The sequence below is a fragment of the Pomacea canaliculata genome, linkage group LG6 (assembly GCF_003073045.1).
Source record: "Pomacea canaliculata isolate SZHN2017 linkage group LG6, ASM307304v1, whole genome shotgun sequence".
Taxonomy (NCBI): domain Eukaryota; kingdom Metazoa; phylum Mollusca; class Gastropoda; order Architaenioglossa; family Ampullariidae; genus Pomacea; species Pomacea canaliculata.
The window spans coordinates 11,827,335-11,839,958 of record NC_037595.1 but is presented as its reverse complement, the minus strand read 5'-3'; the positions used below and the strand labels follow the sequence as shown (position 1 = coordinate 11,839,958).

At 42.0% G+C, this 12,624-nt stretch overlaps 1 protein-coding gene across 1 annotated transcript in view; it reads left to right on the top strand.

The window, feature by feature from the left end:
* Positions 1–7,646: 7,646 nt before the first annotated feature.
* Positions 7,647–12,624, top strand: part of LOC112565988 (putative glutamate synthase [NADPH]) — a 51,436-nt gene continuing 46,458 nt past the window's right edge. Inside the window, exons 1-2 of the mRNA XM_025241901.1 lie at positions 7,647–8,151; positions 11,657–11,812. Coding sequence (XP_025097686.1) covers positions 11,684–11,812 — 129 coding nt within the window. The 5' untranslated portion in view covers positions 7,647–8,151; positions 11,657–11,683. The remainder of the gene's footprint in view (positions 8,152–11,656; positions 11,813–12,624) is intronic.

Genomic DNA, 12,624 nt, shown 5'->3' with positions numbered 1-12,624 from the left:
AGTGCTCAAAAATATCATAATATAAGTAGTGTTCAAGCGAGAATAAAATATGCATAGTGGTAGAAAGCAGGAACACAAGGTTGAAATAATCTTTGGAAGGTGCTGTTGCCGCATGGCTGAAATTTCCGCATGGCTGAATTAGCCGTCCTCGTGGATTGCTAGCCACTGCGTGAAGACATGTGCTTCAGACCTGTCCTTATTCTTGGCGCCCAAACAAACGCGGACACAGCATTTTATAGAGGGAGGAATTCCGAAAATGTTTAGTCATGAACTCACCGTGGGCCTGGCGCATGTCCAGGATGCCGTGACCCAGAGGGGAAAAAGTGCAGCTCGAACGTTGCACACTACGCATGCGCCTAATCTGCCAAGTACTTCCGTGTATTGGCTGTGTCAGCATAATGAGGACAATAGAAAATCATTTACTCTCCGTCTTTCTATTGTGTGTAAGACCTGAGCGTGTGTGTACGTACGAAAGAGAGATTGATTTGTCTGTCGGCACAAAGGGGAGATAGTGAAGTTAGCCGTTGCCTCAATCACGGTGCGGTATCCAGAGCAAGCGCTTTGTTTCTGTGGGGTGGATGGTGGTTTAACGGGAGTTAACAACATTAACATTGACTGATCTACGTAACGACCCCCTGCAGGATTATGTTAACGTGGGTGGTAAGATAAGAGTTACATCATAACTGTCACCTAGGAGGCCAGTTCCCTGAAGAAAATGTTCCACCTTTGACATAGCAAAATGTTTCGTGGCTAAAACTTTATAGCGGGGTTTTATGAATATCTGAACTTCAGCTTCTTAAAATATTAACTGATAAGTTATCGGATCCTTTCAGAAAAGACGATAGCCAAGATCCACACTGCTTTGAGGTGTTTTAAGAGATGGTGGTTTATTTTGCCTCGTCATCACGTTTAGGTTCCGTTCTCGTGATGTAGAAACGAGTGGTAATAATAATACAGCACAATACAAAAATGCACTATACAATGCAAGCGCATGTCATGTGCTTTAGGTAAACAGGAACAGTATCTTTCATATCCTTTATCCGCTAACAAGTCCATCAGATATCCGTAAAGCAGACTGGATACAAACCGCAACGCGACACTCACGTCACACAGCTCTGTAGTCACGCGCTCACCTCGCGCTGGCGTTCACAGTCACGTGAAAGCTAGTCATTTAATTTCAATAGTGACAACATCGCAGCACCTAACTGGCATGTGCCAAACGTAAAAACGTGAACCACACCGGGTGTCTGCGGTTTAACACGATAACGTTGCTCCAAACAACAACGTCAACTGTTTCCTCTCACGTCTATCAGCCATTGTCGCCTAAACTTGTCCTATGCTTGGGTGGGAGTGACAAACAAATTACAAACACAACAGGCAGATGAACTACCACTCCAGTTGAATCTGCACATTGTCCACTCCATGAACATAAAACGATCCGCATATCAGCATAAAGGAAAGACAAGCAACAAACCAGCAATAAAGAAATCTTTGAGGAGATTCCCGGCTGTTTCCAAAAATAAATAAAATAGGGCTTGACACTGTTAAACTTTGACCAAAACGACAACTATATTGCGCTGTATATTGTTTTCATACCTGGGCTGGGATGCAGCAGAGGTAAAAGAAATGCTTGTGCAATAGGTGCCTGTAGGAGCTCAGAACAGACCGGGATTGTTTTTTCTCCGGCGGTGCGCCAGGTTAGAACCATCTACCTTCTGTTCAGCACGTGTTGGGTCTTTCGGGCCGCACACCCGCAGCTCCTCATACTTCAAGCATGAGTTCCTGCTTTTGTTCAAGCTGGTTTTTACAGACAGGTCGAATTTTCATTACCTTTCCATCGAAGTAATCCGGGTTAAGTCCCATTCGCATTTACGGGCAGTTTTGTGCAGCTTATCATTTCATACCTTGTTCGCTTTTTGTCGAGTTACGAGATATTAAATCTTATAAGCAATAAAATACAGCTTTATTGATTTTTTAGGGCAATCGCAGCAATTTCCGCTTGAAATATATAGCTGAATACATTGGAGTAGAAGAGCAAGGAGGAAAACATCAAGAAAATTTTTTTTAAGAAAAACAAGAAGAATAAGAACAAGAATGGAAAAAAGAACACCAAAAAACAGTTGGAACAATTAGGTCGACATGATCACCGCTGTCAGTGATTTTAAATTGAGTGCATGGATCGTGGAACGAAGGAATTGTTTGAATGGCGATGAATTCTACTTACTGGCATCACCTATCTGTGGCCAGAATGTAAGATGGAGAACTCAAGTGCCAGTTCATGATTAGTAAGAAGAATAATGATGCAGGATGCTTTTTCAATAATTTGCTGATTACGCAAGACAGCTGAGTCCATCCTCACGGTATTTCCCATCATCTTATCATTAATTGTTATTTCCTTGTGTTCGCATAGTTTGTGGTACTGAATGTGTTGCAGACGCCTGGCTATCTTTCCCATCGTGCTAAATCCTGTCTGTTTTGTTCAAGTAAGATAAAATTTTATCGAGCACACTGACTCATCATCAAACTGTTTTGTCGACTAATCAGGTCGAGGAACTTCGAAGCAAGAGATATTTGTGTTCCAGTTCACGATCAGTCACTGCACTGCTGACCAAATTAGGATCAAATTATCGGTTTCCGCCATACATTTAATTACCTTGGCTGGTTCCTCTTCTTGCTGCAGGCTAGAGGATGTCTGTACGGTTTCTGCCTGTAGACATGCCAGTCTGTGTTGCTACATTTTTCATCCCCCAACCCCTCATCCGTTAGAATTCTTCTTCCCGCTGTAGCTTCCCAGACTCTTGCTGCTTTGTCGAGGTCTACTTCGCTCGCTTCCCCATCACAGATGCACACAGTCTTGTTGACCCTGATCACGTGAAAACGACTGACTAATGCTATTAACTCTTGGATATCTCTGTTCTTCCTTCGAACCAATCGATTTGTACCGTGTACTAATTGGTTTTTTATTCAGTTATGTGCAATTGATCGAAAGGCTTTTAACGATAGATAATGTATTTATGTTTCAGAGCCTATTCACGAAGCAGGAGTAAGTTATTGCTGCTGCTCTCTCTCACAATGCTCGCTTGTGTGCACATGTACGCGCGTGTGTGTGTGCCTGTTGTTGTGTGCACTTCATGTACTTTTCATAAGTTTTTACAATCTGTAAATAGTGATGCTTTTACTCAGCCCCCTGATTCTACGGGTATTGAAAATTTATTTCTGTTTACCTTATTTTGATCTTTGTATCAGCAAAACAGTTAAAAGTTTTATGGTGGGGTGAGGAAGCCAATTTACTCGGTCCTACTTGTCTCCATTCGACTCATTAAAGCTCTTTGGCAGTATTCTGGAACAGATGGAACAAAGAATCCAACTCGTTCTGTTTATGCTAGTGACGCGAAGCACCCGGGCAGTACAATGGCCCTGGAAAGGAACATTGTAAACAACAGCGGAATGCTACCACAGGTATGAAATGCAGCCTGCCCAAGTATTGCCAGGTATGCCGGTCATATTACGTCACCGTTGTACATATTTTCCTCGACAGATTTATCACTTAAAAACAAACAAACAAACAAACAAACAAGAAGCATGCGAGCAAATCAAATTGATTTCATTCTTTCTTGATGGCAACCATTTTCGCGATAACACCCTGCAGGTGCAAGGCATGGTCCTGATGCAGTCTGCTGTGTGGTGCACACTTATTTCTGCGGCTTTTATGCTTGATGTGTATGAAAGTGATGCTAGTTATTTGCATGTGCTTATGTACGATAATATATGTGGAAAACGTGTATATAATTTTTTTCTCTCCCCTTTTCTAGTCTCTCTCTGCGCCTCTCTTAATGTGTCTGTCTATCCCGCACACACTCTTTCTCTCTCCACAAAGCCACGTATATTCCTATCCCCAACATCACAGGCGCACTTTCACCCCATTAATCACGTGGGCACGAGTTGGCGTTCAGTCAAGAAAGGAGTGAAAGTGACATGAAATGCATCAGAGAACAGGCTGTCACAGGAAACGAGTCCGGTAATCCGGTGATGTATGGTAATCTGCGGACAGGTTGCTGCCACCCGTTGACAGGATTTATCTTGTTAAGTTACCTATAAACTGAGTACATTTTTAGGTTATTCATCTCCCCTTTCCTTTCTCCAATACACTCTTTCTCTTTCTCTCTTCGATCGCGTTGCCGCCGCACCGATGGCTCCCTGTCTTGGTAAATAGCTATTATTTCCGCTCACTCGCTTCACTTCATTTTCATCCATGCACTTCGGTCATGCTGGTCAAAATGTCATCCGTTTGCCGACGCTTATGGTTCTTGGTAGATCGTCTGTCCTTTTGTTTTTGTAGTCTTTCGTGTGCAGCGCATTGGACTCGCATCCACACGGAGAAATTGGCTTTACAATCATCATCATCGTCGTCGTCGACAACAACAACCACCTTACCACCATCACCACCTCCTCCTCCAAAAGATGAATATAAAGAAAATTCAAGCGGAAAACATGAGTAAATTATATCAAGATTTTAAAAGAAAACGAAACAAACTGATTTAGTGACCTTCAAGAACTATGGCTTCATAATTAAAAATAGCAACTGTTACAGTTTTTCTTTCCCACCACCGTGACGCGTCGGTCTCATGGCAGGCACGTGCAGCTGACCAAGGCGTGTTTAGCACCTTGAAAATAAATATGTTGACGTACAAACCCAAAATGGAGCGAAAAATGATAACTGAGCAATGTCTAGGCGATAAAAACAAGGCAAACACCACGGTCGAGGCGGCCCGCTGGTGAAGCCTTGACCTGGCCTTTGGGTGAAGGCCGGGCCCTTGACTTGAGGTGCGTTTCCTAACCCAGGCGATAAATGTGAAGTATGAGATCCGTGTCCAAGCCACAACAGCAGCATCTCCGGGAGTCACATGAATGTCCGCGTCAGGAGACGCACCTCAAGTTCAAATTCCAGGGTCATGCGTTTGGAATGGGTGCGATGACCCATAATATTATATTATAGTTTGGATATTTTAGTCTGCCCACCTGTCAAATTTCTTTACACGTTAGTCTGTCTGCACTCCGTTCTCTCTTCGTGTGTGTGAGAGACAGACATACCCACACATGACACGAAGGAAACTAAGCACGCACTGATATCAATAGTCACAAATTTTCCTCCGGCTAAATCTTCCCAGCACTTGACCACCTGTCGACAGTAGCCACCCTCAATGGTAAACGTTATCTCTTAGGAACGATCAAGGTGGTAGTTGTGGGGGAACAAAACAAACACAACAAAACAAAACAAAACAAACAAACAAACAAACAAAAATAACCCAAACAAACAAACAAATAAACGTAGGTGACTTTCACAACAAATTTAAGTCGTTTTACAATGTATTTACTGGCCCTAGTCACACGATATATCAAACACAATGGCTTGCAGACGAAACCCAGACGAAAGAATCATGAATTATTCGGCTTGTATTCAACGATGTCAAAACAAAGCACGGAAGAAAGTGTACTGGTTTGTTAATATTAACATTTCGCAGACTCAGACATAGCGGACTGAACGCATAAAACACTTCAAGGCGCTGGGCCAGCCAGTCGGAAATGAAACAATCTGGTTAATGTATATCACGGCATGGCCATCAGTAAATTGTGCTCATTTAGTGATTGATTTTTTTCCCCACAGACAGAAGCTGAAAAACGTTTTGCGTTGCGCCTGTTGCATTGTAACGGCGTTTAAAGAACCGAGTGGGTGCCGCATAAATGAGTTGAATGGATCTTTTACAAAAACTGATGTGAGCGGCGATAGGCGGCATGCTTTCAACACCCTGGCTCGCTTTTAGTTGGCAGAAACTAGCCTTTTAGCAGCCATTCAGCCTTTCTGCCCACGGCTAGCATGTGACGACATGTGACATGGCTAGCATGTGATGATTGTTGTTGACAGAGAGCAGGAATTTAGCCAAAAGGCTCGATATTGGCCACACCTGTCATTTGTTTATAAATCTTTTTGGTGCCTTCGTGACTAACGTGCTGTTAATGAACTCTTTCACAGTCTATAGTGTTCACACGTTGCAGTCGAAATATTTGCACTTCTGGCATATTATACTCGCTCTGTTAATTATTCTTTAATGTTTCTCAGCATACTTTTGGAGCTGAAAGGGCTCAACTTCTCGTCTTGCTCTGTTTGAAAGCTATTAAAGGGGTTTAATGTGCCGATAGATATGTCAAAGCTGAAATGGTTTGTGAGCCTTGTTGACACTACTGGTTGCAGCAGGCTGTTTTGTATAAATGCTGCATACTTTGTGTTGAAAATGTAAGAGATTATACAAATATTAAATACGATTTTTCACCGTAGCCCAGGGAGTGGTAGGAGGTGCTATCCCCGTGCGAAAAGGGAAAAACAGGGCCGCTAACCGCAGTCACTCCCCATTGTCCCTGATATAAGTCCGTGCCAAAGGTTTCCTGGTAAGTAAGCTATGTCTCGATGTCAATAAAGTTAAATAGATTCCTGATGCGAGGATAAGAATAACAATCATTATAGTCAAACGACATTTGTCTGTAGCACTCTAGTAGTGTACTGAGTTATGTAATTGTTTGTAAGTCGGCGTCGAATGGCCCCAGGACTATTCCTTGTCCCACGCCTGCGTACGTAATAAAAGGCCTTGAGCTGCCCACCCGGGGCTACAGGGTCCTTGTTACATCAGAAGTTACGCAGGTGCCTGAAACACTGACCAGACAAGGCAGGGTGGGTGTGTCCAGTGGCACCACGTAGGCTGGGAAAAGGGGTGGATGGTTCTGGAAGGTTTGACGGTAGGGAGGATAAGTAGCGTAGCTTTACTAGGTAGAGGGGCTTTTGGGATTTGGAAGTGAGAGTGGAGAGACTGCAGGCCAGCCACCGAGTGAAAATGAATAAAAACTACAGTTATGCTACAATTTCGATATTTGTTGTTTCTTGTACGACGTACTAGCCCAACCCTACGTAGCTATCAGAGACTGACGTGATGGTTACATGTATATCTTTACATCCTTGTTTGCGCCGCTAAATGTGTGTTACTGTTGAATGTTTAATATTGCCGCTGCATGTTGTTGCTGCAGTTTTGTGAAAACATATCAAGAAACACGTGTCCTGTATAATATGTTGTAAAAGAGAACTGTTGCAAATTAAACTGAATGCATTCGCATGCAAGCTGTGATCCCCTGGCGGGTTGAGACTCCCGTTTGTGCTATGCGACACGCAGCACGGACGCGTGTGTTCGTGCACGCGGCCTCGTGACTTCAGTGCAATGTGTCATAGTTGTTACACGCATCGTCAGCAGATTCGGTAGTCAGGAGCAAAACATCTGCGTGTGGATAGTAAACATTTTTTTTTATATCTACCTTAGCTATATACTCTATTCAGTACTTCACACCATTACATTTACACACTTACATACTTTAATTATATATATATGGCACCTGCTGGAGTCGTAAAACCAGGGAAGACAACCTATATTACAGGTTTTTGTGAGTCAGTTTATGCACAAAAAATTATAATTATGCTTGCTTTGAATCCTTAATTTGGCATAGCTGCTTAGTAATTTCATAACATCTTGAGGTATATAATCTAAAACACTTGTACAAACCTAAAACAATCATGCACCCAAGCATGTACGCGGACGTACACACGTAACGGGATGGACCACGTTTCGTACGTGTTTACATGTAAACCGATATGCAACGTTCTTGTTTTCACCCACACGCTCGCTTGCAGACATAAACTGTTACTACAACCAGAAGCCGGACACACTGGTTAGTCATAAATTACTTCGCTCAGTGCTGACTGCAATTAGTAATGTTTTCTATCAAAATTTCGATACACAAGGACGGTCTCCATAGGATTAGTCGACTGCTTTCCACGTAGGGATGGGGCCTGTCTGTAGCGATTGGTTAATATTTTCCATGGCCGATTCTCAGCCAATCGTGTTTAACCTATAGCACGGGGCCACGCGACGACTGCGTGTTTTCGGTTCCATGGACTACAGTCCCTTTGCGGCGCGCTGGTAGGCACGTGCTGGGAAACCGAAGTCAGCTTCGCAGTCGTCTGAAACATTGCCTGTTTATTGTCTCAAGCAACTTCAAATCATCCAGGCGATATAAGCATTTAACCAGAGGGAGAAATCTGCGTTTAAAAAGGTAGGATGAAATCTGTGTTAAGTAAAATGTTTAATTAATTAAGGGCATATTTACCTCCTGAGTGCAGACGACATTAGGCGCTGTTACATGCAGAGTCAACACAACATTCCTATTTGCGTAGGTCGTTTGGATAACATAGTCATATAGGTGATTAGCAGACGTCAAATTGCTGGATTTTCCATTTAAAATTGTATACTGTTTACATCGATTTTTATGTCGTTCCTCGATTGCACGAAACAACATACCTCGCTCTGTATTGTATCTCAAGGCCAGTTCTGTGTCAGTTTGAGTTTCTGTATGTGTGTTCGCGCACTTGAATGCGAAAAGATAGGCGAGAGCATTTATGTGCTTGCTTTATGAAGTATTGTACCTCTTTCCTCGTTTGTTTACTTGTGTGTGTGGTTGTTTTTTTGTTTAGCACAACAAAGGCAATCAGGATTAGTTATGAAACATAACTTTGTTTACTTTCGTAGTCAAGATATATCACAGACATATCAAACTAGCAACGTTACTAGATGCACCGAACATTTAGACGCTTTTACTATCACTACTACTGCTTTTGCAGCATTGTTTATTTATCAGTTACTTCGCGCTCAGTGTGTCGAGATAAGAGAATCATGTGAAGTGTTTTCACATTTAATCACCATAAGTGCTCTTGTTGGACCTTTTAACTCATACCCTTGATGATGACAATAGGACTTGTACAATGTGATGATGATGCAACCTGATCGCATGCACTGCCTAGATTATTGTCATGATAGTTTTTTTCCCCTTTAGCAACCCTGGTTTTAGGTGTAACAACTGAGTAATAAACAAATCTATATAGACTTTATTTTGTTCGAAAATGAAATCATCATGCAAGGTTATATCAGGAGTCTGTCCACAGGGCTTATAATCTTGATATCAAGGAGTTTTCAGTAGACTGTGCTGTAAACATTTATTTTTGTGAAGCGCTTTGAGCTTTCTCTTAGGGTAGGGATAAAGTGCTATGCAAGAGACCTTTATCATTGTTATTATTATTATCATCATTTAACTGGGGAGTAATAACATGACAACTAGGTATCAATGGAGATAAGATTAAACGTGCATTAGGAAATAGTGTTGTACATGATACTTGCTAATCCATAATTTGCTTATTTTGATGCCTTTAATTCAGTAATAGTATACCTCTTTGAAAAATAAATAATGTGGTTTAAAGTAATGCATTCTTGTAGAATTAATAACTTTGGTCTATTAATTGTTTCAATATGGCTGTTTATTTCTTTGAAGAATTTTACCATTCAGTATCACCAACCAAACAGTTAACTGTGCATCATTAGAAGCAAACTTGAGCTGACTTTATTATGAACTTTGTATTTATTCAGTTGTTGAAGCTTGTACACATTTACAGTCAAACATGATAATATATATGTGATCAATCGTCGTCTGTTCTTATATTTTTAAGAAGCCTAATTATATTCGTAAACATTTGAATCCACAGCAGGTCGCTAAATCCCATGCAGTGCAAAAAAAAAAAAAAAAAAAAAAAAACCTGCTGGATACGGGAAGTGCTGATGACTTACCTACTTTTAACAGGAAAGCAGCACCAGACAGCTATTGTAACTGGCCCCATGGTGGGCACTGCCTAAAATCAGTTATTTTGTTTACTTACTTCTTTCTTTTGTGATCTCTCAGCTTGTCTTCTACTCGATCTTTTTTCTCCTGCACTGGAATATGCAGATTTTGCAGTTTGGGCTTTAAACATTAAAGATTGCAAGGTAATGAGGTCAATAGTCAGACTACATGTTTTTGAAGTTCTTCCCTATGTCATATAATAAGAAATAATCTGAACTCTGAAATTTGTAAAGTACTATCATAAAATGCATAAACATTTGAGCAAACAATAGATAGTGTTTATGCCATCTGCAACACTCAACGACAACAAGAAGTACAAAAAGTTCAAGTAGACTTAGTAAACACTGAAAGATAACATTTAATTTGGTAGTACTTGTACTGCATGACATAAAGCATGTGTGGTTGTTAATGAGCTTGAAATCCGTTGTCAGTGATGGGAAAACACTCTATGGAAATAAGTAATGGTGTGCATGCAAGGAGATCCACTTTTTTATGAGTACATTCTTTATACATGCGAATTCCAAAACTCAAAGTGTCATTCATCCTACATTTGTACCCTACGTGATGCCTTACTTCGGGTGACCTGCTCTTGACATTTAGCTGGCAACCTTGGGAGGTCATCGTGACGTCTGCTGACACCTTTTTCTTAATCTGTACATATCAACGACCGTTGGCGAGAGTTTGCAGATTATGAATGGGACTGAGAAAGTAAGACACGAACGGAGCAGTCGTTAATAGGTCATTGAAGCGTAGTAAACGTGAGAAACGACCTGCATTTGCGCCTGTACAAGTGTTTAAATTTTCTTTCGATGACGAAATTCAAGATACAGTAACTGAATAGTGAAGCTGTTGCGGACCACTTTTTTTTTTCTCTAATCGTTCAAAAATGAGACTCCAGCACCTCATGTGGTATACTCATTTGATTTTTAATTCGGAAGTAACAGATGCTTGGACTATTTAAACTACTTTTTAAACATTATCATTGGATGCGCTATAGTTTTGTTATCAACTCTTTTATTGCAAAAGTAGTAACAACGACAGCTTCGCCTACCGTTGCAAGTTTGTATGCTGATAGATAAAAACCAAATCAGTGGTTTAAAGGTCTTTACAGACCTCTACTATTTCGAATGTCGAATCAAACACCAGAAGCTCTTCTGGGACTCAGAAAGTAGGTTCTCTTTTGAAACAAATAGGGTTTAAAAACATAAAAGATTTTTTTTACCTCTCCGTGCAGCGCACGATTTATCGAAGGCTTGCGTAATTGTTTCATTCAGTTACACGATGGTAATAAAGCCTTTCATCCCCCCTACCTCCACCCTACCGCCATCTTTCTCCTCATCTCTTTCTTGTTTTGTGTGGCGAACCGTGCAATTGATTGCTCCCGTCCCGTGTTTGTGGCAGAAGGTAGAGCTGTTTTTATGCAATGATCAATCAGTGTACCCGCGCCTCCCTCTCTGTAACAAACGCGCACGAGTAAGCATGAGGTGGAATCTGGGTGGGGAGAGAGGGAAGAGGGGAACTGCAGACAGGGAGATATGCATCGTTCGTGTTCTGGGAGCGCTGTGTGAGGTCATTGCTCGCATAGTGGAAGGAGGTTCAAACTGAACTGCAGGCAGGAATTTGTCAGAGTGCCAGTGAGGTTCACAATAATTCCTCTTACACTTGGGTAGGTAGGTACTAGACAGTCAAGCATTTGTTTTGGTAAGCTCGCTCCTTTCCTATGACGTGACTTCGCATGCTGCGACCCTCAGTCACGTGATGTTTACCGTTACGAAACGAATCTGTCTCGTGACCGATAATGACATGACAGCGGAGGCTCGCAGGCCGGACCGTAAGGAACAACAGGACTCTTCAATGTTAACAATTTCTTCCTCTTTCTGTTCGATAACAGGACGTGACAGAAGCGGACTCGGTGACCATGCCCTTGGTGTCCGCGTCGCGGTGTCACCATGGTGACAACTCCAGAGGCTTGTACGAGGAGTCTTACGAGAGTGATGCTTGCGGAGTCGGCTATGTTGTCAACATCGATGGAATCGCTTCTCACAGGGTATGTATTGTTTTGCTGCTCCCAAGCCTTCCCCATTGCCGCTCGCAAACTTTGTCGCTGCAATTTTTGGGTCCACAAAGGGGTCGGGTATTTTAGAAAGTGTGTGTCCCGCAGTCTGGACAAATACGGATACACGGAGTATATAAAGCTTGAAGGAGGTCAGTTAAGTTTGAGATAGGTGAGGTATATGTGAACAAACATCTCTGGTGGTGGCAGTAACTATCGCCTGCTTTGAGTTTTGTAGAAAATCATAAGCATGGGGTGGAGATGGGAATAGTAAGAAATAGTCATATTTGAAACTCCTGTTGCCTCCAGTAACGCCTAATCATGCAGGTAAAATAAGACCACGAATGCAGGATATGCACAAAAGCTTGTCTGAAAAAAAGGTTAGTATAGGTTTTGTCATGCACTAGACTGCTTGCGCATGCCAGTGATGAGTGGAAAGATGCGAATGCATTTGCAGTGTTCATCTCGCTATATTTAGCTGTTTTTCTATAATCGCGGAAAAACGCAGTAGCGGTGTCTAGCGGTTAGTTCGCTAGAGCTAGTGTTAATATGACTGGCTCTAGAACTAGTGGTGTGATTATTGTGACGTTCGATAGAGCTAGTGGTGTGATTGGTGTGAGACGACATCGAACTCATTAAGATTGGTATCACATTTCATCGAATGTATTCTGTGAGAGTCGTGGCCTACGATTGGATGTCCAGCACGCGCTTCGGGTGGTCCGATGGTGTAGTGGTCACAGCTGCGTTGAGAGACCATGGGTTCAGATCTCATCTCGGGACGATATTTCTGTATGTGACACTTTCGG